General features: G+C 28.1%; 1 protein-coding gene across 1 annotated transcript; it reads right to left on the reverse strand.

Annotated features, from left to right (window-relative positions):
- Positions 1-2,588: 2,588 nt before the first annotated feature.
- On the reverse strand, positions 2,589-8,079 carry LOC145836487 (uncharacterized). The gene is made up of 5 exons (XM_082944284.1): positions 7,848-8,079; positions 6,815-7,037; positions 6,359-6,563; positions 5,943-6,124; positions 2,589-3,345 (listed from the first exon to the last, which is right to left on the reverse strand). The coding sequence occupies exons 1-5, from the start codon at positions 8,077-8,079 to the stop codon at positions 2,589-2,591; spliced, it is 1,599 nt and encodes a 532-aa protein (XP_082800410.1).
- Positions 8,080-22,626: the final 14,547 nt, after the last annotated feature.

A 22,626-nucleotide genomic window follows, 5' to 3' on the forward strand; every position in this document is an offset into this window, starting at 1 on the left:
TAAACGCTTTTTAACGACATAAATTGAAAATACATTAAAACTTTTTACATAACTTGAGTCTGAAAGTAATTACTTTTTGTTTGTACGGTGGCCTAATTAAAAACGCTTTTAAGAGACATTTTCAATTCAATTAGATATTTTTTTATTTTGAAATCACTGTGATAAGATGAAAATCAAATTTATTTCAAACAAACTTTTTTTAATGAACTTTAACCTACATTTTTTTTTTAAACTTTATACAGAGTGCTTTTTTATAAACTTTCGGAGTATAGCTCATGAAGTTTGAAAGTTTACTTTTTTTTGATGTAACAAAATGTTTTTTATATATTTATAATTTACTTTAGTATCAAAAAAATATTAGCAAAGTTTTACATTTTAATTATCTGTATCAATTTAAGTTTTACGCAAGTAGTATTTAAATATGTATATATTAAATAGAAGTAGCTATACTAACAACTTAAATATATTTGTCAAAAAAAAGTAAAAGTTTTAGAACTTAAAAAAAAAACTCTAATCAGTTTTACCAGCTGTATTTGTGAATTTTTCCTCATCAGAAACCCGAGGGTTGTTATGGCAACAATCTTCAACCCGTGAGAAGGCAGGTGACATTGCAGCAGCCCCGAAATTAAATGACAGTTTTCAGGTGTTAAGTGGTTGCTTTTAATCCGTCACGGTTGATTGCACATTCCCACCAACAGCAGCTAGAAACTGACAACTGAATGATGAGAGACGCCATTGTTGCTAGGGTGAAGCGAATTGATCAAAAACAGTTGATAAACAACTTTCTTGAATTAAACCAATTTTAGGGGTTAAGTTCGTGAAAGGGTTGTCATGAAATGGAGTTATTATTTGTTATAATAAAATACACGCTTCTAAAACGGTTTTTTGAACGTTTTAAGTTAGTTTTAAAGCAACTTTGATATATAAATAAAGCAAGAATTTATAAATAATAACTCTTTATTTTGGCGATGTATAAGTAAACTGACAACAAAATTTTACAATCATTTACGACAAAGGAATGCTAAGTTATAAAGAAAGGATATCACTTATAAATACAACTGCTTTCTTAAAATGTACAAGTTGAATAAACAGTTACTTTAAATGTTTTAAGCTACAATACTAGTATAAGTCTTAGTTTTCACAAAAACTTTTCAAATTGTTATATAACAGAACTTCTCAATGTATTTATATGCGTTTTAAGTTCTAATACTTACATTAAGATTTAAAACTTAAAAACTTAACAGCATTTAAATTCTTATCAACTAACTTTAAGCAGTTGAGTTTTATTTATTTAAGTCTGAAAAAAATCATTTTAAAACTTTTCATGTTTCAGTTAAACCAGTGCTTCCCAAACTATTTTTAATTAGCCCTTTTTAAAGAAATTAAAAAAAAACTATGGTTATATCCAAAAAGATTACCCAAAAAGCTACCATTGAAAACGCATAAAACCTTTTTTTTGTTCCTCATTATCAACTTCAGCATATCTAGAGTAAGTTTCAAGTTACGGGATTGTGGCTCCCCCTTTTACGGCTTGTGTACCCCTAAATTTTCTAAAATTTTTCCATATAATCTAGAATAAGTTTTAAAACTGCCATTAAAAACGCCAAAGATCTTCTTTTTTAGCTCTTTAAAATCAACTCAAAATATCTGAATATCTAGTGTAAGTTTCAAATTAAGGTTTTGTAACCCCCTAAGTTTCCTAAGTTTTTTCAATGATATTTAGTAGAAGTTTCAAAACTACCATTAAACATGCTTAAGACCTTTTTTTGCTCTTCATCTTCAACTCCAGAATACCTAGTGTAAGTTTCACTTAATAACATAATAACCTCTTAAAATTCTGTAATGACCCCAAAAGGGGTACTTGGCCCAGTTTGGGAAACCCTGAGTTAAACACACTAAACATGAAAATCAACTTTTATATCTAGAAGTCTAAATGACGAAAACACTATGTGGTTAAACAATTTTAGTAAAAACACATTGTAGCTTGCTGATTTAAATTTTTCATAGATAAATAAGTAGGCAAATATACACTACAAAGAGTTTGTTTTTATCAGTAGTACTTGAAGTTTTAAAAATTTGTAGATAGTAAACTACTGAGGAAAAAGTCTGTGCACACAGGACAATAAAGTTTATATTTAAGACTAATTTTTATATGGTTTGTTTCCTTTTGTCAGTTAATAGAATACAAAAAATCAGTTTTTTAGAACAATCAGTATATAAAATATTTATTTTGCAAAGGCTTTAACTACTCTTTGAAATATTTGTGTAAAACAAAATATTTGATGTATGCACACTTTAAGATATAATCTTATGTACCAAGAATGTATAAATAAAAACAAGACAATACCCAGCTCGGCTAGCGAGCAGCTAAAAAATAAAAAACAGAAACTAAAAGTTTTAAGCTTAATACAAAGCATCTCTTAAAGTAGATACATTATGTTAAATGTAAAAGTAAAAGGCTTAAATTTTATAATATTTTTCGGAAGAAAATTTAAAGCAACTAAAATAGAAAACAGCTTGAGCACAACCATCACTACAAACTGTCTAATCACACGACTTGCATGTGAATTTATAGTTACGAGATTGTCTCAAAAAACTTTATTGACCCCGTTGACCCCATACATGCTATCGCCACCACTGATGTTCTGACCTGCAGCTCCCTGGAACGAGCTGTGACCCGCCGGGCTGATTTCCCGGTTGCTAGGCGACTGCTGGCCGGTCACCACCTGAGCCCCGATCTCCGTCACGTGATTGGACAGTTGGTTTTCGGGACTCGAGTGAAACTGACCCCCGTTCTGGCTGTAGTTGTACGGCTGCTGGTTGCTCGGGCTGTGGTAACTGGACTGGGCTGACGTCGACGCCTGGTTGTACTGTGGGAAGTGGTACTGGTTACCGTGGTAACCACCTTGCTGGTTGCCGTGGTTGCGGGGCGGCGACGGACTGTACTGGTTGCCGGGTTGGAAGCTCTGGTTGCTAAGTACGTTGGACTGTTGCGGGGACGGGGTCGTGTCCTGCTGGCCGCCGTAGCCGTTGGCGGGCTGGTACCTATGGGCGGTGGGGAGGAAGGGACTCTGGTGGTAGCTGTGTTGCGCCACCACTTGGTTGGAACCCGGCTGGGGTGAGGCGAGTTGGAACTGGCCCTGCTGGTAGCCCTGTTGGTTGTTGACGTAGTGACCCGGTTGTAGCTGGTGCAAGCTGAAGTCGGAGGGGTAGGACCCGTAGTCGTTTTGCAGGGGCCGGCTGCCGTTGCGCGCCCCAATCGCGTTGCCAGAGAGACCGTTTCTGGTAGACTGCAGATCCGGGTCGTTGGATACAGAGCTGGAAGAGCTGGTGTTTCTGTTGTCCCTGAATTTAAAGTTAAATGTTACTTTAATCTAGAAATAGTTATTTTTTCAAAAGACTGTAAAAAAGTATAGCTGCTTTGTAAAAACTAGCTTAAATTTTCCAACTAATCCTTGTTAAGTAATTTAAGATAAAAAATATTGAGACTAATTATAATTCATAAAACTTTTGATATTTTTACGTTTACTAAAAAACAGTTATAATTCAGATTAAATCCTAAGATTAGTTTTAAAAAACTAACTAAAAGTGACAGAGTATGAATAGCTTGCAAAAAAAACTATTTTCGCAACATAAGTTACGATGAAATTTTATACCATTTAAAAAGTAAGAGGCGCTAAGTTTAAAAACATCATTGCTCCAATTATTGCCAACCAAAATGATAAAAACAGTTTTAACAATTGTGAACAACAAAAAGGTAATAGAGGTAATTTACATTACGTGTAGCCAAATAATTCTAACCCGCAGGCTATACTATTACAATACCGCGTTTAACGTAGCCAAGTTTGTTCAATATTTTATTATTCGATATATATAAAATATCCGTGTCTGTTATAGTGGCTCCTGTAAATTGATTTACAAGAGTTTTTAATAGTTAGTTTTTACTTTGGGCAAGTTTATTTAAGTCTGTTTGTAAAACAGTATGATTGCTTCGATTTAAATTCCATCTAATGTTAAAACTTCGTCCTAAGGTAAGTAATACGATCGAACTTAAAAATACTATTCGTTTTTAAAAACAGTGTTAAGGCGCTTAAAATTGATATGAATTCTATTCTTTTCGATATTTTTCTGTTTCAATGCTGTTTATATTTTTTAAGTTGGTGTATTAGTACAAACAAGACTTGTTGAATAGCAGTAACACGTTTCTTAGGAAATAAAATTTGATAAAAGCAACGTGAAACACATACTTAAAACAACTGTATCACAATTTTCTTTTTAATTATGGTTTTTTTAGTAATATAGTTAGAATATAAAAAATAAGCAAGAAAATATAGGTACTTTTTAAGTCATAGTAGCCTTAATATAAACAAACTCTAGTATGTTATAAAAACCATACAGTTTAAAAAGTAGTTTTGACGAATGTTTTTTTACCAAGTTGTATATCTACGTTTATAATGGCCGATTATAAATTAAAGTGGCGCAACAACTTAATTTTTCCTTTGGTTTAAAACAGTAATTCTGAATGAACTAGTATTTTTATTTTCGTTAAAAACGTTTGAGTAAAAGACGATTAAAAAGTTTTGAATACATTTAACTGTTTTAAGTTTTGCAAACTAACTATAGCAAACAATCAATATGAAAAATTTTACTCATCTGTTATTTTTTATCATTTTTAATTACCATTTTATTTCACCACTACGTTTGTCTTGCTTTTAGTGTGTTCGTATATTATCAATATTTTAGCACAGCACTCATTGCTCAGTTCAGCTGAGTTTCAGGCCTATTGTTTAAGTATAACAGGTTTACAAAATATAAAACTTTGTTAAATGAATTATAACAATTTTTTATCTATATAATTCACCTAAAAAGTTCAAATACACTTAAGCTTATACATTCAAATAAAAGAATCACCAATTAGACTATAACAAAGTGTACTAAGTATACTAAAGAAGGAGTACTAAAAATAAAAAGAGTTTTAGACAAATAAAGTTTGTTTTACTAAATAATTAGCATGTACTAAATATTGTTAAAAACAAAGATCAAAACGAAAATTTACTTTTATAAAATAAAGCTTTGCGTATTTTTTAATGTTTTATAAACAAACTCGAGTAGTTTAAAGGAAATAAGTTGATACAAACATTTAATCAGTATTTGCTAGCTATATAAACTAGACCAAATTAAGTTTATTTATTTGAACTACTAAGTTTTATTTTCTTATTTGTACTCGATTTAATTTATAGAGTTTTTCAAAGAAAATCTACAACATAATTAACAAATTCTTATTGTAAATTTTGATGTAAAGTTTTTGATAAAATTAGTTTGAAGTTTTTTTGATAGCTTAACATTTTAAAGGAGACTGTCTAAATTTAAAGGACAACACATTTTAAAGAATAATAATTTTATGGATTTTACAAAACACTTTTACTATTTACATTAAGTCATACTAACAACTAATCAACCAATTAACTGCTTAGCCAAAAAATCAACAACTTAGAGCAAACAAGAGAAACAAAATGGCGATCTAATTTGCAACTCCCCAGGGAATTCAGCTTTAAAAACACGGGCGAGCAAGTGAAGCAAAACTCAATATTAGAAAAACATCTTTCAAGTTTCGATCGTGAGAACTGTGCAGTTAAAACGCATGATCGATGTTCCCGAGGGCATTTCGTTGCGAACTTCACTAAAAAGCTCGTTATTCTAATGCAACGGCGTATAGATTTACACGGATAAATAAATTTCCCAAGCGTACGCGACTCTCTCAGTGTAATTTAATTGCTTTTAATGTTAACTTGGTACTGAATGCATGTTTTGTAAATGAAGATTTCAACTAGTTAATGATGGGAACTTGAGTTAATTATGTATAATCGACTTGAATACGTAATCAATTGGTCAGAAAATTAATTTTTGTAAAATAAATTTTCTTCAAATTGCAAATAAATTACCTGTTATTATTGTTGTTTCCGTCCTTATTAGCTGCCCTGTCCCTCTGCCTGCGGTTTTTGAACCAGTTTGAAATTTGGACCGGGGTCAAGCCTGTGTTTTCTGCCAAATTCTTTTTTTCGAGGTTAGACGGGTAAGTATTGGTGTTTGTGTAGAAGTACTTCAACATCTCTCGCGATTTTTCCTGGATGTATAAAGCAATTACAAAAATAAAATTTAAAGCTAACAAACGTTGTGAAAGTTAAAAGTTAAATACATACAGCATTATTATACTTCATAAACACAAAATATACAAAACAGTATAGTAGATTTCAAACATTATAGTTAAAAAATTTAGCTCTTTTAGTTTTAACTCTTTAGAGGTAAATTTTAACTAACAATATTTTTATTTAAACTCTTTTTTAACCAATTTTCAAACCTTGAAAGTGTAGCTGGTCTCTTCTCCGTCCCAGATGGTTGGAGGCAGGGGATGTTTTTTTCGAACTCGGTACTTTCCCACCGCCCCAATGTCCTTTCCCTTGGCCTGGTACCCTTCCTCGTAGTGGGCGGCCTGCCACAGGTTCTGCAGCCTCTTGTGGTTCTTCGGCTGGAACTTGAAGGTCTTAATGATGTTTTTCATCTCACTGTTAATTTACCACAACATTTTTTTCTCATCAAATTTTTTTACAATGCTTGAAAGTTGTTTTAGATATATTAAACAAATAATAATGTCTTTTGAAAATGGTTTTCTTAGTCGTTTTTAAAATTATAATTAATGTTGTTCGTTTAATTTTTTTTAAAATCAACTAAAGATCACCTTTGTGAAACATTATAAACATTTTAAACAGTTAAAAAAAAAAGTACACTTTAAAAACCAACAAAAATTCAAACCAACTTGAAATCACCCTCATGAAAGGTGCACAGAGCTCTTCCCTTCAGCACCGCTTCATTGTTCTGCCACAAGTCCTGGTGGTGCTCTATGCAGCTTAGGAACAACTTGAGCTGCTCCACGCGGTTCTCCTGCTCCAAATGATCGCACACAGTTGTCAGGTGATCTTCTTCTATTTCGTTTTCCGAAGATTCGAAAAACTCCGGAACCACAGGCTGCTGTATGTCCGCTGAAATTAAATCAGGTTTATGAAAACTGTTACAACCAGTATTCGTTACGGCCATCATCAACAAAGTTGAGATGCTTCGCGCCATCAATAACAAATAATGGACTTCACCGCACGACCAACAACAACAGCATCCGAGACACCCTACGACCGGTTTCGTCCTTTTTAGAACTCATCAGGCAGGCGTAGTCGCGAGAAACTGCTGTTGAGATCTAAACCAAGCCGGCTTAAGAGCACATTCACCGTAGCGACCTTTTGTGGGTTAATTTCGAAAAATTGCTGACAATTTCTGAGACGTTGGGCTGTGAACGATTTGGCTGCGTCAATTTTTCGGACTTTATCCAAAAACGGGCTTCAGTGTATATGAAATTAAACCCGTTTTGTTAAGATCACAACAGCGGTTTCTCGCGACAATGCCTGCCTGATGAGTTCTAATATAGACGAAACCGGTCGTAGGTTGTCTCAGATACTATTGTTGATGGTCGTGTGGTAAAGTTTACTATTTTTCATAAAAACTGTTAGAAACTTTACACAATCAAAAAATAACATAAAACTAAAATACTTTTGTACTTATACAGTTTTCTCTAAATATATGAACTTGTTTAAGTGTGTATTAACTTAAAAGTTATGCAAAAGCTGAAAAAATAGCATTTTTAGACTTAACATTTGACTGCTAATAGTTTATAACAATTAAATTTTTTACAATGAAACAAAAAAAAACTTTTTAGTATAACAAATTAAAACAGGTATCTATTTTTACATACATGTTATCGAAAACACTGTTAAAAAGTGATAAAACAAAATAAAACTCACGCAGAGGCTTATTTGAGTTGTAGTAGGCGTCGATGTCATTTGGGGGAATCCTCAATGAGTTCGCAAGCGGCTGATGAGGGGGCTTGTAGGTTTCATGGTGCATTTGGGGGTTGTGCATGAAGGCGTGATTTTGCATCCCTGGTTGGCCATGGTTGATGCCCATTATGGCCGGATTCTCGATCGGCCCTCCTCCCATGTTGACCATCTGGCTTGGTGTGAGCGTCTTTGTCATTTTAATTGCTTTAAATTATAATGACTAGAAATAAAATTAAATGTTAAAATATAATTTTTTAATGTATCTAGATTTTTTTAAATTTTAGTTTTGAGCTAGTATTTATTGTCAGTATTAAATTGACATAAAATGTTTACTAATTTAGATCAACAAACTAAACTAGACAACATAATTTTTAAAATTAAATATTCAAATGTATTCTGAAAGTATGTGATTAATTTTGAATAAGCTAACACTTCTTTTTAGCATAGACTTAATTTTCAACAATTGTTTTTAATGTAAGTCAATAAATACTTTTACAGATTTAACTTATACAAACAGCTAACATTTTATTTAATCAAACCTTTATAAATATGCAGTATACTTTTTATATAAGCCTAAACTTTGCTAAAACTATTTATTTTAAAAAAACCTTATATCAAAATACTTTAAACTGAGCTAAAATTTAAAATCATTTAACAAGCTGATAAAGAATTAAGTAAAAATAAAATAGCAGATATCAAAAAATAACTAAACTGGTGTTGCTCCTTATGGCTCCTAAGTAAATGAGCTTTGAAATAAACATTTTACATATAAAAAAGCTTAACAAGTGCTTAACAAATAATTTTTCCATGAAAATGACTTCAGGCTATTTCCTATATGAAATAATACTTATAGCCCATAGTAACATCCAGAAAAAAGAGTGAGAACAAACTCAGCTATAAAAGTTATATATGTGTTGAGAATAAAAACTGCCTTAACAAAAAATGAGCTTATTCCAAACTGTAGGTATATATAACAATTATTGTATAACAAACTTTAGTTTCGGAGAGTTTTTTTATTCAAATTTAATTCTTTTTAATATTAACTTGTTTATAAGAAAAATACTTTTGTTTTTATATTAAGCAATCTTGTACCGGTAAATTTTTTTGCAAGATTGGTTTTTAACTTTGATGTGTTTGAATTTTAATTAAAACTAAAATTACCGAGCAGCCAAAAATCGCAACTCAATTTTTTTCCTAATGTTGCTAACTGACATAAATAAAATTCCTTAGTATTGTCATTTATATTATCAAAGAATATAAAAGTATTCAAAAAAGTTTTAAAAACATTTAGAGCTATAAAACTCAAAAACAATTTATTAGCAAAATAAATGTGTTCAAACCAGTATTAAGTTTAAAACTCCAGTAAAAAACTTTTAAAACGATTATTTTTAATTGTAAAGGGCTTTCTAATTTTACTTAAGCAATAAAAACTAAAACTTAAAAAAAAAAAAAGTGACTGAACAGTCATAATTTTCGGTAGTAAAATTTGTAGTTTTGTTCATAAGGAAGTATATTCAGAAACGCAAAGGAAGTATATAGGTTACTTGACAAATTAACTTGAATTTTCTTGTGAAAAACTCGCAAAGCGTTTAAATTTTAAGCAAAAAATGTTTTCACATGCATTTCATGAAATATTTCATGAAACATTTCATAAAAATCTATTTGAGCATCGCTCAATACATCGCCTAAAATTTTACAATCATGCCGTAGTTCGATTACAAAATATAAACTAATTTTGTAAAAGTTATATTGTCCTAGAAAGCTTCGAACTCTTTCAAGAACAATTAAAAAATAATATACTATACTACTGTTGTACGTATTCTGTTGATTTTTTGAATTAAGAACTAATTAAACAAGCAACTATTCAAAAAAAGATTATTTAAAAGTCTATATTTTATGAAATCGCAAGACTTTAAGCGACACATTCAACACTGTTCAAGTGACATTACAAAAACTAAATCAAAAAAAAACCTTATGAAAAATTATCAATTTGTTAAAATTCTTAGCAACATAAGTATTGGTACTCAAGCAAAATTGCATCGGAATCTATTTGAGTAACACTTAAGACAGATTAAACTTTACTGAATTACGATGATGATCGACCAATTTAGCTTATTTATCGACTTTGTTCTAGAATCGTTTGAGCAATTTCAAGAGCATTTTATTAACAACATACTATTAGTTGTTCTCGACTAATTCTGTTAATATTTTTTACAGCTGAGAGCTAATTTAAACAAACAACTTCATGAAAAAAGGTTATTTAAAAGTCTTTTTTCAAGCGCAAAGCTACAAGCGACGTGCACAGCACTGTGCAACTGAAATTGCAAATAAAGACGTTTCACACTAAAGTCGGAAGAAGAGAGAAGAAAAAGAAATGACTTTTTTCCTTCTATTTTGCTTGCTCTCGCTCGTTCGATATCCGATCGGAAGAACTAGTTTTCGATAAATAATTGTTTAAACCTATTAATAAATTTTTTAATTTGACTATATATAAGATAATACTTTATTTTAATTCTATTTTAAACTTAATTAATTTGATAACTAATTTTCAGATTTTTTTTACAAATTTTATATAAAAAACAGTGACAAATATATTGAAGTAGTAATTGATAAGGGTATACTGAAAAATGTTCTACTGAACTACAATAAAAATGTAAAGTATTTTTTTGTTTTATTTGTAGTTTAGTTGTGTTTAATAAATTGAGAACTATTTTAAAGTTATTTTTTACCTATAAAATAAAGTATTATTAAAACTGAAAAAGATAAAAAGTTTGGTTTTTAAATGAATAGATTTTTATAAAAGTTTAGTTTAAAGTTTCTTGAAACTTAAACAGAAGAAAATGGTAGCAAATCAAGCAAAAAAAAAAACATTTAAATACTAGTTTTTAACAAAACATAATAAAACTAATTCAACTTTGCACAAATATGAAATGTTTGGAAGTTATATTGCCAATAACTAATTAGCACTAGCTACAACCAAACTTGAGTGCACAAGTAAATCAGTACCTCAGCTTTTATTGCGTAAGAAAAAGAGAAGAGAAAAAGTAAATTGACTGTGAAATTTACATCATCGCTAAAAAAATTGCGAAATCTTCGCTTGTCAGAAATGAATAAAAAATCAAAGTAAAATATTTTATATGGATGAAGTTACATTTTATATCTTAGACAAAAATAAGAAAAATTTAATACAATTTCAAAATTAACTTAAGTAAGGAAATTTATCGCTACAAACGTTGTAAAAATCGCTTAAAAAACGTTAAAAGACATTACAATTAAAAAAATTGTTTACCAAGTTCAAAAGATTTAAAAGAGAGCTTTAAAATTGAACAGCAAAAGTGTTCTACAACTAAGTTTAAATGTAAATGTTATTGAAGACTTTGTGTAATAAAGTGCATACTATGAACTAGTTTATATGACAGAGTTATATGACATATATGGTATCGTATTTGAGTTACATTAGAAGTTGTGACTTTTGGAATCAGATACTATTTCTTTTCTTTTTAATACTTGCAAAAATATAAAGCTAAAACATCATATTATATGTATTTAATACGTTTGGCAATGACCTCTTATAAAGAGGAAGTAGTCTTACAAGCTAGTACTTTTATTTTTAAAGTTTTTAAATGTAACTTAAAGTTTATTTGATAAATTTTACAATGTAAGTAAGTATCAAGTTTTTCATCTAGCCAAATTTAAACTCTAGGAAATACTTTAAAACAGTTTTTAAGAGATGGTATTCATTTTTTATGTAGCTCTGTGTAATTTTAATGATTACTTTGATTAAGAGTTAAAAATCTTCCAAAAACTCATTAAATCTAAAAAAAAAATGTTTATTCAAGTCATAAACATTAATATAAGTTATAAAAGATCAATCTTGATAATAAATATAAAACTTAAACTGGTGCAAAAAGCGTTTAAAAGAATTTTCTTTTGAAAAATACAATAAAACATTACAAATCTTTTGTTAAAAAAATCGTGTACCACGTATTGAATATTTCAAATATTAAAGAATTTTTTAAATTTATTCAAAGCATTTAGTTTTAGTTCCTAAAATATTTTCTTTAGATCTATAAAAAGTATTTGCATCGAAAATATAAAATTTTGACATGAATAAGACTTTTTTTTCCATTCTTTTCAAGACAATTGACATTAAAAAGTAGCTAACATGGTGTTTAGCACCTGGACAAATATACAATTTTTGTGGAAAAACTCAAATATGTTGAGTATTTACTGTAGCTAAAAATATAGATCATATTTAATTTATCATCCTAAAATACAAAAAATACTTTTTCTTGACATAATAAACAAATAACAACTTTGCCAAAGACTAAACAAACTAAAACCACTGTTTTCTTTTAAAACTCAAATTTTAATCTTGTAATTTTATACTTAGCGTTAAACAACAACACTGTTTAGTAGATACTACAAACAAGCCTATTTAAAAACTATATTATAAACTTCGTTCGTTTTTTGAGCAGACAATAAATAAAAAGTATTTTAAGTGTTTAAGCACTTCTTTCGCAGTTTAATTAAAAACTTTTTTCCTACATATAAGCTTTAAAAATTTATTTTGAAACAATGCTTGCATAACAGGTATTGAACAATAGACATGAATGAAAGTCTTTTTTTATCCTCTTATTAATGTCTAGTGATACATAAAAGTTCTTAATATGGTATTTAACACCTGGTTAAACACGAAAACGTCTTATGGAAAGATTAAAGTTTGCATTGAAAAATTGTTTTTTAAAAGGGTGTTTAAAAATTAAAAACATAAATATTTCACATTACTAAAAAATCAAGTTTTACACTCAAAGATTACTAACGAAAATGTACAATATATTTTACACTTACTCTTGTTATGCTTGCAACAAAAACTAATATACAATAAAAATTGTTTGTTTGCATATTTCGTTTATCGTTGTTCTAAATATTTTGAAGCATTTTTCAAAACCTTTAAAACTACCCTTCCAACTAAGATATGAATACATTGGACACCAAACATTAAACTGTAGAGTCAGACTGAAAAAAAAAAAATCATCAATAAACGTTAAATTTTTTTAAAGGGTTTTGAATACTAGCTACTTTTGTGTGAATCAACTTTAATCTTTGTTAGTCGAGCGTGAAATAAAAAGCATCTGTTTCATATCATACCTTAATGCATCGCCGACAATAGAGTCCATTGGAAGGTCGAGCGTCAAATAGCTTAATCAAAGTTACATCAGTTTTCACGGTTGAATGAACTTGAATTGGCTGTATGGGAAAGTTGCTGTTTGACGTCTGAAGCTGATTTTTCACCGCAAACAAACGAACAGGTGAGAAGTTGGAGCGTTGAAAAGCTGCGAGTTTTGAAATGTGCTGATTGATCAAGCTGGGAGTAGGCGGTGAAAACTTTGATTTTTATGAGATAACGCGATTATTTTCTATTATGTTGTGTTTTAGAGTGTGTATACGTATGCTTATATTTGTCATTTTAATGGTAATATATATATATATATATATATATATATATATATATATATATATGTATTTATTTGATTATATAAAAAGCAATAGTTTTGACGGCCGTTTTGTATATGAGATATAGAACCCCATATACTCCTCAGTAAGCTGAAGTTTATAAGAATGTTAAACAAAAATTTAGAATTTGAAAGTTTTTAAGCTAAAATTTTTATAAGTGTGACGTAGTAATAACATATTGAGTTTATTGTACATTAAGCTTACTGTACAATAAACTCTATCTTTTATTACTACGTCATAATTAAAATCTTTAAAAATCTAAATTTCTGCAAAACACGTTTAATAAACTAAAGCTTTACTGAGGAATATATGAGACAGAAATGTCTTATAAACGAAACAGCTCTACAAAACTGTTGTTTATAATATATTTAAAAAATATTTAACTCCAATTTAACTAGTCAAGCACTATTGACTGAAAAAGAATATATATATGTAGTTAAATTTTCAGTACCTTTTTAGTTACTGACTACTTTTGAAGGATAAGCTGCTAAACAAATACATAACACAGAAAAAATTAAATCCTTTACTCTAACTAACGCTTGTTCTGAGAATAATCCTAATTACTAATTAAAAAATTATAACAAAATGATCATATATTAAAAGCTGTTTTCAAAACTGACACGATATTATATATTGCATTTAATAGAATCATATTACCAACTTAGCAAAAACATCTCTAGTTATTATCAAAGCTTTATAAACTTTTTGAACCTTTACTTAGAGACTAAAGACAAACGTTTTATAACTTCTTATTTGTAAGTATATTCTAAAAAGGATTAAAAACAGACTACAAAGGCTCTATTAACTCGTTTAACTAATAAGTTGCAAGTAAGAGTTTTATACTAACTGTTCATATATAGGGATTATATTTATGTTATGCATGTTTATTAGAGTGTAACTTTCTATGAATTCTAATAGTATAGAAGATTTATATTCATGTGTAATAAAATATATTAATTTTTTTTAACATGATTGGTAAAAAATAACTAAATGGCATATAAATATTTTCTTAACTTAATACTTCTTTGGTTATAGCTAACATATAAAACTAAAAAAAAACTTAGCACTGCTATATTTTTGATTTAATATTTCAATGAAATTAAACGGATTTCTTTACTACACTTCTAATTGTCAAAATTGAATATACATTTCAAGGCTTTAAGCTTTTAATGTTACAAAAAACATTAGTTTTAAAACGTAAAAATGTTAAAAAAATATTTGAGAATTCATAACTGCATGTCTTGTTAGTACTTTAAAATAAAAAATTGAAATTCCAAAAAGTAAATTGCTTAAACTTGTTGACACGTAAACTATAAACAAAGAACTTTGTATAGTAAATAAACATGTAAAAATATGCTGTTAATCTTAGTATAGAGAGAAAGTTTACTTTGTTATATTCAACTTTATATAAACTAAAATTAAAAGGCGTTCTTAAGTTTTTAAAATGTAGTTGTACTGTATACTAAACAATACAGTATTTATTTTTTCTAAACTTAAGTATTTTATACAACAGAAAAGTTTAAAAACTAAATATTTACTAGTAAACAATGTTTAAAACAAAAATAACAACAACTACATTAATCATGTTAGTTAATATACTTTATTGTATTAAACAAGATCTATTTTTTGAAGATGAAATGAATACTTATTTTATGATATGAACAATTATAGATTAAGAATTTCAAGTTACAAATTTAAGGTTTTAGTTAAACAAACACAAATTTTATTTGTTCTTATTTTCTAATTCAACGTATATACTTAACTTAAAAATGTAAAGTATATACTTTCTTAAAAAAATCTATTTATACTTATTTTTTACCATTCAAACTTCTTAAACATTCATTTTAACTATACTTTATTTGAAGCTTTTAATAACATTTGTTTGATTTAATCGTGTTTGTTTAACTAGAAACGTTTTTTAAACCAAAACTTTTGGTTTTTCTCTGTAGATACCAACAGATGAATATTTATTTACAATATCATTTGTGTTTCTAATTGTTTTAACAGAAAATTCATTAACAAAAGTAAGCCGTGAGTTTTTTGTAACTTTGTTAGCCCGAACAGATAAACATGGTCTTAATCTAGACAATAAGGATGACTTATACAACATACAATGGTGTTTAGTATTTTAATTGTTTTAAATTAACCCTTGTATTGTGCTTTGAATTTCTGAAATCTAATTTGATTAAATTTTTTAACAAGGTATTTAATTGTAAGTATAACAACTCTAAAAAAGATCTAATTAAAGTATGATTGCATCTTTAAAAATAAGATCCTCAAAAGACATGTTTAATTAAACATATGGTTAAAAAAAGTGAATCAAGTAACTTAAGTAAAAACGAAATAAAATGAAATATTATCCTAAAAATAAGAAAGCGTACAAGCTCATAAGCACTTTGTAGTCTTTTTGATCAAATGGAATTCTTTGCTTATTTGAACCTATTGTTATAATTATTTAAAAGAAAGAGCTGTTTATAATGAATGCAATTAATGGTAAACTATTATGAGCGATTCTTTAAAATAAACGCTGATGCAATTAGATTATTGTCTATTTGTTCTTAAATAAACAGCAGTTTAACTTGATTATTTCTTAAACTTTTATTGAATACTTTATTGGTAATTATAAACAAGATAAAAAGATTTTTACATTTATCTACTATAAAAACATTAAGACTTTAAAGCAAAACAAGCTTTTTTAATTATCGTTTAAATTTACAAATCATATAAAATAACTTTTAAAAGATGCTTTCAATTATTTTATAAAATAACAAAGTATTATTTAAAGTAAGTAGTTTAGCTGAAAGTAAACAAAATGCTTAAGCTTAAAATTTAGTCTCAGCATTAAATGGTTTATTTACTTTCACATAGTACTTAGTATGAAACAATTAAAAAATACCATTCTGAGTTAAATAAGTGTAGGTGTACTTTAGTTTAAAGTTTCGCTAGTTACGTTTGAAGTTTTACAGAGTTTCAAAAAAATTGATACTTTATCGCGTCAACAGATTAACTGTCAAGTATTAAGATTGATTAATAAGTATAAACATGGCTAAAATTAAGAAAGTTTCATATAGTTCAGTTATGAAACTCATAACTTGATACTTTCAAAATAAATAAACAATTTTTGATACTTCATTTTGACTGAAATCGTTAATTTTCTCATACTTGCTATAGTAAATACTTTGTCAATCTAAAAAGTCTTTAAAAAATAAGTCAGATAATCTTAACTAAATAAACTTTTAAGATATCGAGTTTTACCTTCTTAAGTCTCTCTGAAACTATCAAGCTTTATGAATTCTGATAATACTAAACAAAGATCAAAATATTTAGTAATTGTATCAGAGCAAATAAAAAATATATGGGTCGTGGGAAATTTGTTCGTTGAAAATCTGTTCTTCAAACGTACAAAAATTGTAGTTTATTTTCGCACAAACCTTATGGGGTATCTCACAAAACTTTTACCGGGTTCACTGTATAAAAATTCCCGCTTTAAGGGTTAAAATAAGGTCGGAAGCAAAATGACAAAGTTCCACTTGAAAATGTCGCCGGTCGTCAAAACTTTTAATTACCTGTGGCTATTGTAAGAAGCGTCGCAAGAATAGAAAATTTTAAGAGTTTTAGCTGGAATTTCCGCTCAGCTATTATTGTATTAGGGTTGTTGCTAGTATCTAGTAGCTAGTTATTTTTAAGTTTTTTTTCTGATTATGAGTTAAAAGATCAAATAACATTCAATTAGTAGCTTAACTGAAAAGAACTAATTGAAATGTTGTTGCTTAAGAAAAAACCGCTTAACAATCATATGTTTAAGGGTTTTTGTTTCTCTTAACATTTCTATAAAAAACTCTTACTCTGAGGATTAAAAAAAGTATTTACTAGCATCTAATACCTAGCTATAAGCTGGTCTAAACTCCTAAAATAAACATCAGTGTTAATTTACCATAACTCTATAAAGTCTGAATAAAAACACAAAACAATTTCAGCACATTTTATTCTGTGTTTTTGATCAAATAAACATTTCAACATATAACACTTTAAAATATGACAACTCTATATTTTTTCAATGTTTTGATAATAATATTTCAAATTTCAAGAAACATCTAGTTAAGAGATTATACCAAAGTAACCAATTTAGAAATAATACTAAAAGACTCTAGTTAACTAAGCTTCAATAATTTTAATAAAACTAAAAACACCCTTAATTAAATCAGAGTAATCAAAACTTTATGACTACTAATAAAATGGCTATCAAATAAGCAATACAAAAAATAAAATTCAGTTTTTATTTACCAAAATTTTTTTTAAGCAAAACAATACAAACAAGTTTTTTCAGTGAGTGTCCTGATGCACACTTGTACAAGTTAAATATTTTTAAAAACAAAAAGTATAGTCTTTTAACTGATTCAACGTAGCTTTGAATTTCTAGAAAATATGTAAAAACAAATTTTTATCTTAAAAGAAAGAGTGGAATGTTTTTATTCAAAAGTACTTTTTTTTAAAACAAAACAGTATCTTCAAAATAAAACAATCTACTTGAAGAACAAACACTAAGAAATGGTTCACCTTTTTAAGCTTTACACAAGACTTAGTAAAGCACCTTTTCTTAAAAGAATCCTTAAACTCTAACTAAGTTAAATTAGATCATGTTACTAAAAGACAAATACTTTAATTCTTATAAAAATAATATTTGAAGCTAATTAAGTTTTTTAACCTAAAGTCACAAAGTGTATAAAAAGAACAAAACTCATCATTGTTTTTTCAGTAAATTTGTTATTAAGAAACCTTTGAATGTGTATACGACAGTAAGGTACACTAAAGAACATAAAAGTAGTTATAAATACTTTAGATTAAAGATAAAGAAAATATTGAAAGCAAAAGCTTTGATAAAAACATTCAAATGAAAGTATCTTTGTTTAAAAAAGTAAAAACTGAGATTCAGAAAGCTTACAACAAAAAATATCAGCTTAATATAAAAATACTTACAGCTTTCAATCAATTTTTTTATATAGTTTAATACCAAGCAGTTGCTAACTGCTGGTAGTAAGTAAGTTTAATTAATATAAAAATATTTTTGAACTGATGAATTAAGCTTACTTTTATCAAGTCTACAAACTTGTAATAGCTTTAAGTAACTCAAAGAAAGTTCTTTAGAATAAAAATTCACAAGTTTTCGGTAAATTTTCGTCTATGATACCTTTTTGTATATGAAATTTCAAAAATTGCCATGTAATTTACTACTGTGTTTGTTTTGTGCATAACTTTGGTGTTTAAAAATGAAAAAAGGTTCGGCTAGCTCAAAAAGCTCAAAGTATTTATCCTTAAATAGTTCTAAGGTTTAACATAAAATAATTTAATTCCAGTTAAAAATAAGTTGTTGCTTAATTTCAAAACTTACTAACTAAGCAATTTACAGTTTTAATTCGCTTAAATATTCGCTATATCAGTGCGAAAAAAGACCATAGATCTTTATTGTCAATGTTTTTTCAAATTACATAAATAAAGAGCTTGAAAAAATAACTCATTGTCAAAACCATCCCTTATTATAAATACAGACCAACCCTTGACCTTTGCCAAAAAGTCGATTTTGCTTAACTTTAAAAAATAATACTTATGCAATCTAAAAAACCACTTGTCATTTACAAATTGCTTTTTTAAGCATCATAAATCCACAATGTCAAAACCATACCTAACTATAAACACGGACCAAACTTCGAATTCTGTACAAAGAAATTCAGACAAAAAGGTCACCAACACCATCGGTCCGACGGGCAACTTTTCAACGTCACAAACCGATGGGCAGCGTGTGAACTGCTCGGTTACCACGGCAACTCATGCATTTAATTTCCCCCTTCCAAATACGTCGTCACTGCTCGGAATGTGACGCAGGTGACGTACGTGTGTTTGTTGTCATAACAACGTCGATCAGCAAGGAGGTTTCTAACTGGTCGATCAAGCGTGTTAGGTTAAATCAAGTGGTTTTGGAAGAATTTCAAAAAATTGTAGGCTTTATCAATAATATATTTTTGTGGATTGGTTTTGTCGCGTATCTGTTTAAGTCTAAAATGTAATTTTCAAAAATGAAAAAATAGCTTTTTTTTAAATAAAAACATGGATTAGACATTATGCTTTGTAATAATCGTAGAAAATGCTTTTTAAACTTTTAATAAAACATACATTTTCTATATACTGTCTGGAGTTATAAATTAAAACTTGATTCCTAATCTCTGCTAAAACGACATTTAACTTTGTATTCCATAAGTATGACAGCTATGAATTTAAAAGCAAAATGTATACAAAGTTTTACCGCTAACAGAAAATTTCCACAAATCTGTTACTAACTACTATACTTAAGTATTAATTTTTGGCTTAGCGCATACGTATAAATTTAAAATAAGTCAATGTAACCTTTAGTACTTAAAATTAAAAAGATTGAATGTTACTTTAAATAAACAACTCTGCAACTAATCGTATAGCTTCAAAAAATTAATACAATTATCATATTTAAAAGACTGCTTACTACTCTTACTGAATGGCTAGAAATTTTTCAACTACTAAACTGAATAAAAAATATAATCAATTGTATTTGACTTGATTATGTAAAAGTACTTATAAAAAAAGATAATTATTTATCTAAGATTTACTAAAGAATTTCTGTATTAAAAGTTCAACAAAGTTGAAAAAACAACAAATGAAAAACAAAATGATTTGATTCTTCTCAATTATGAACTCTTCTAAAGCCTGTGTTGACTGATTTCAATCACTCAAGCCAAAAAGATCAATCGAAAAAAAGAAAAACAAAATAAATAAAAAATTCACATGACGTGATCGAAAAGCGAAGGCTTCTCTAGAAAAAAGGTCTTGGCATCTGCCCAGCACCTCTGTCGCCGAAACATGAAACCGCCAGATTTTCCGGTCAATTGCGATTCGCGCCATTTTAGACTCGGTGGCGTGTGCTGCTAAGGTCATGTGATATGCCAAACATTTGTTACCAATAGCAACTGACCCGCGAAATACAATTTGCACCCATTAGTGTCGACTGCGCCCCTTTGAAATAGTTTCTATAATTGATTTGTTGTTCAAGCACGTAATGAATAGGCCAATAAAAAAACCTCTAGTTTAAGTTTTACATGGGAACCTTTGTAGATATTTTTATGTTTGCTGTTTCACAATGCCTTTTTAAGGTTGGAGGATTTCAAGCTACAATTATAAATGGATTTAAACACATATATGATATAAATAACTTTTCATATATAGTCCTAAAATTTTTCACCATCCTACGAATTATAAAAACTTTAGAAAAGCTTTCAAAAAAAAAAAGCGTTTAGCAAAAAATACTTAATATAAGTATGAGAAAACAAGATTTATAAATCCGTTATGAGTATTTTCAAGTTGTAATTGCGTAGAGTGATGTTAAAAATTATAAACTATGTATAAAAGTATAGTAGTCAAATGTTGTTTAAAATAAAAGGTTTTCTTTTTCTTTTTTCTTATTTTATTCGTTAATAAAAACATTTGATTAAATTTCAAACTTTTATAAAACTAAGTTTTAATTAATAGATTTATAGAAAGTTATTTAAATGATTTAATCTGAAAGTAGAGTAATCACTTACTCTTATAATATTGACGATTCGCTAACTTTCATTTATAAATTTGTTTGTCATAAAAATTAACAATATATTTGGTAAAAAAGTAAGTTTTGAAAACGTTTTAAAACTAATTAACTTAATCAAGCTTCAAAAAAATTTAAAGTAAAAAGTGTATAGCTAATTTCAAAACAAAACTTAACAATAGAAGACGAAACGTTTTTTAACCATTACGTAGTTTTTTGTAAGAAAAGGTCACCATTCAAGCTGGCCGCATTTCAACATAATCAATTAGAATCTGCCCGTTACCCCTCAAAAACCCATCTTCTGCTGAGAATCTCTAATTACTACAGATCGGGTCGACATCAGGTGCTGACTGTAAATCCTTTTAATGTATGTAGATACTGTGATGACACAAGAGAAAATTTTTGTTATCTTTTTGTGTGAATCTACGTTAACTTATGATTCCATTTCTGCTAATTTTTTGTCTAATTTTAACACTCTTTGTATCCTATATAAAACATGGTGCATTTTTATTGATACATATAAAGTTTAAAGATTTTTGATTAATAAAAGCTCACGTATAAAAGCACTCAAGCTTGTGTTCTAGCTTTTGATTCTAATTAAATCAAGAGGCTGGTATTCCCAAAGTAGGCAATAACTCAATTTTGGGGGCGATTTTTGCTGTCTAGGGGCAACTAGTAAGGTATGAAAAATTAATCGTTAGTTAACTAAACAAAGTGTCGATATCTTTCTAAGAGTGCAATTCTTTAGAATTTCTGCTAAGAAGGCGACTATGAAAAAGTTTTGAAGAACTTAAGGTTTCTTTAATATATGAAGTCATACACATGATTCAGTCCAGAAAAGCTACTGGGTTTCATTGTTTTGACGTGCTAGTTTTTTACAGCATGCAAAAATCGTTGAAAAACTTAGCAACATGACATTTTGATTTTTAATTAATATCATTAAGCCGTTTTAGAAGTATTAGTTACAGAAAAAGTGGCTAAATCTAAAAATACCATTTAATCAATTTAGCTTTTTGTATTTAGAATTATAAAAAAAAAAATTTCCTGGTTTACATACTTTTAAAACGGAAAACAATAGTTGTAATTTTGCGTTATTTATTATGTACTCATTTTAAATAAGTTTCTAAAAAAACTCAAAGCATTTAAATTGTCTTGTAAAATAAATAGTTATAATGAGAGAAAAATTTTGAAACTAACAATTACCTAATATATATTTTAAAGTTCGACGAAACATACATAACAAAATACATTTACAAAAATATATAAATAATTCATTCTGTACAGTTTTACTTTTTTATAGATTACTTAATATTTTTATATATAATATATACTTTTAGTGAAAAAAGTTCTAAGTTTAATAAGCAACACAACACTAAGTAGAAGCATATTTTCTTTGTGTTATTTTGTTAAAAAGTAATAAGCCAAACTCTTAACGGTCAGTTGACTCAAATTGTAATATGTCAGTAATAAAAAAGACTAATTATAAGTTAATTACAATTTTCTGATCTCAACTAGTTACGTATTAAAGTTTAACGTTTTTTTTTCAACTTTAAATTTGTATCAACTAAAAGCATTAGGTATGTCGGGACGGACTGATGAAACGTAAAACAACAAATACTAAAA

Source organism: Thalia democratica, chromosome 5, assembly GCF_965202585.1.
Source record: "Thalia democratica chromosome 5, ktThaDemo2.hap1.1, whole genome shotgun sequence".
NCBI lineage: Eukaryota > Metazoa > Chordata > Thaliacea > Salpida > Salpidae > Thalia > Thalia democratica.

What these genes read in the sequence shown, in the direction of transcription:
- LOC145836487 (XM_082944284.1), bottom strand. Translation starts at nt 8,079, where the DNA reads ATGACAAAGACGCTCACACCAAGCCAGATGGTCAACATGGGAGGAGGG. An exon ending in TTTCATGAGGGTGATTTCAA is followed by an intron (nt 6,564 to 6,814) that starts GTTGGTTTGAAT and finishes GTAAATTAACAG; the next exon opens with TGAGATGAAAAACATCATTA. An exon ending in AGACCAGCTACACTTTCAAG is followed by an intron (nt 6,125 to 6,358) that starts GTTTGAAAATTG and finishes TTATACATCCAG; the next exon opens with GAAAAATCGCGAGAGATGTT.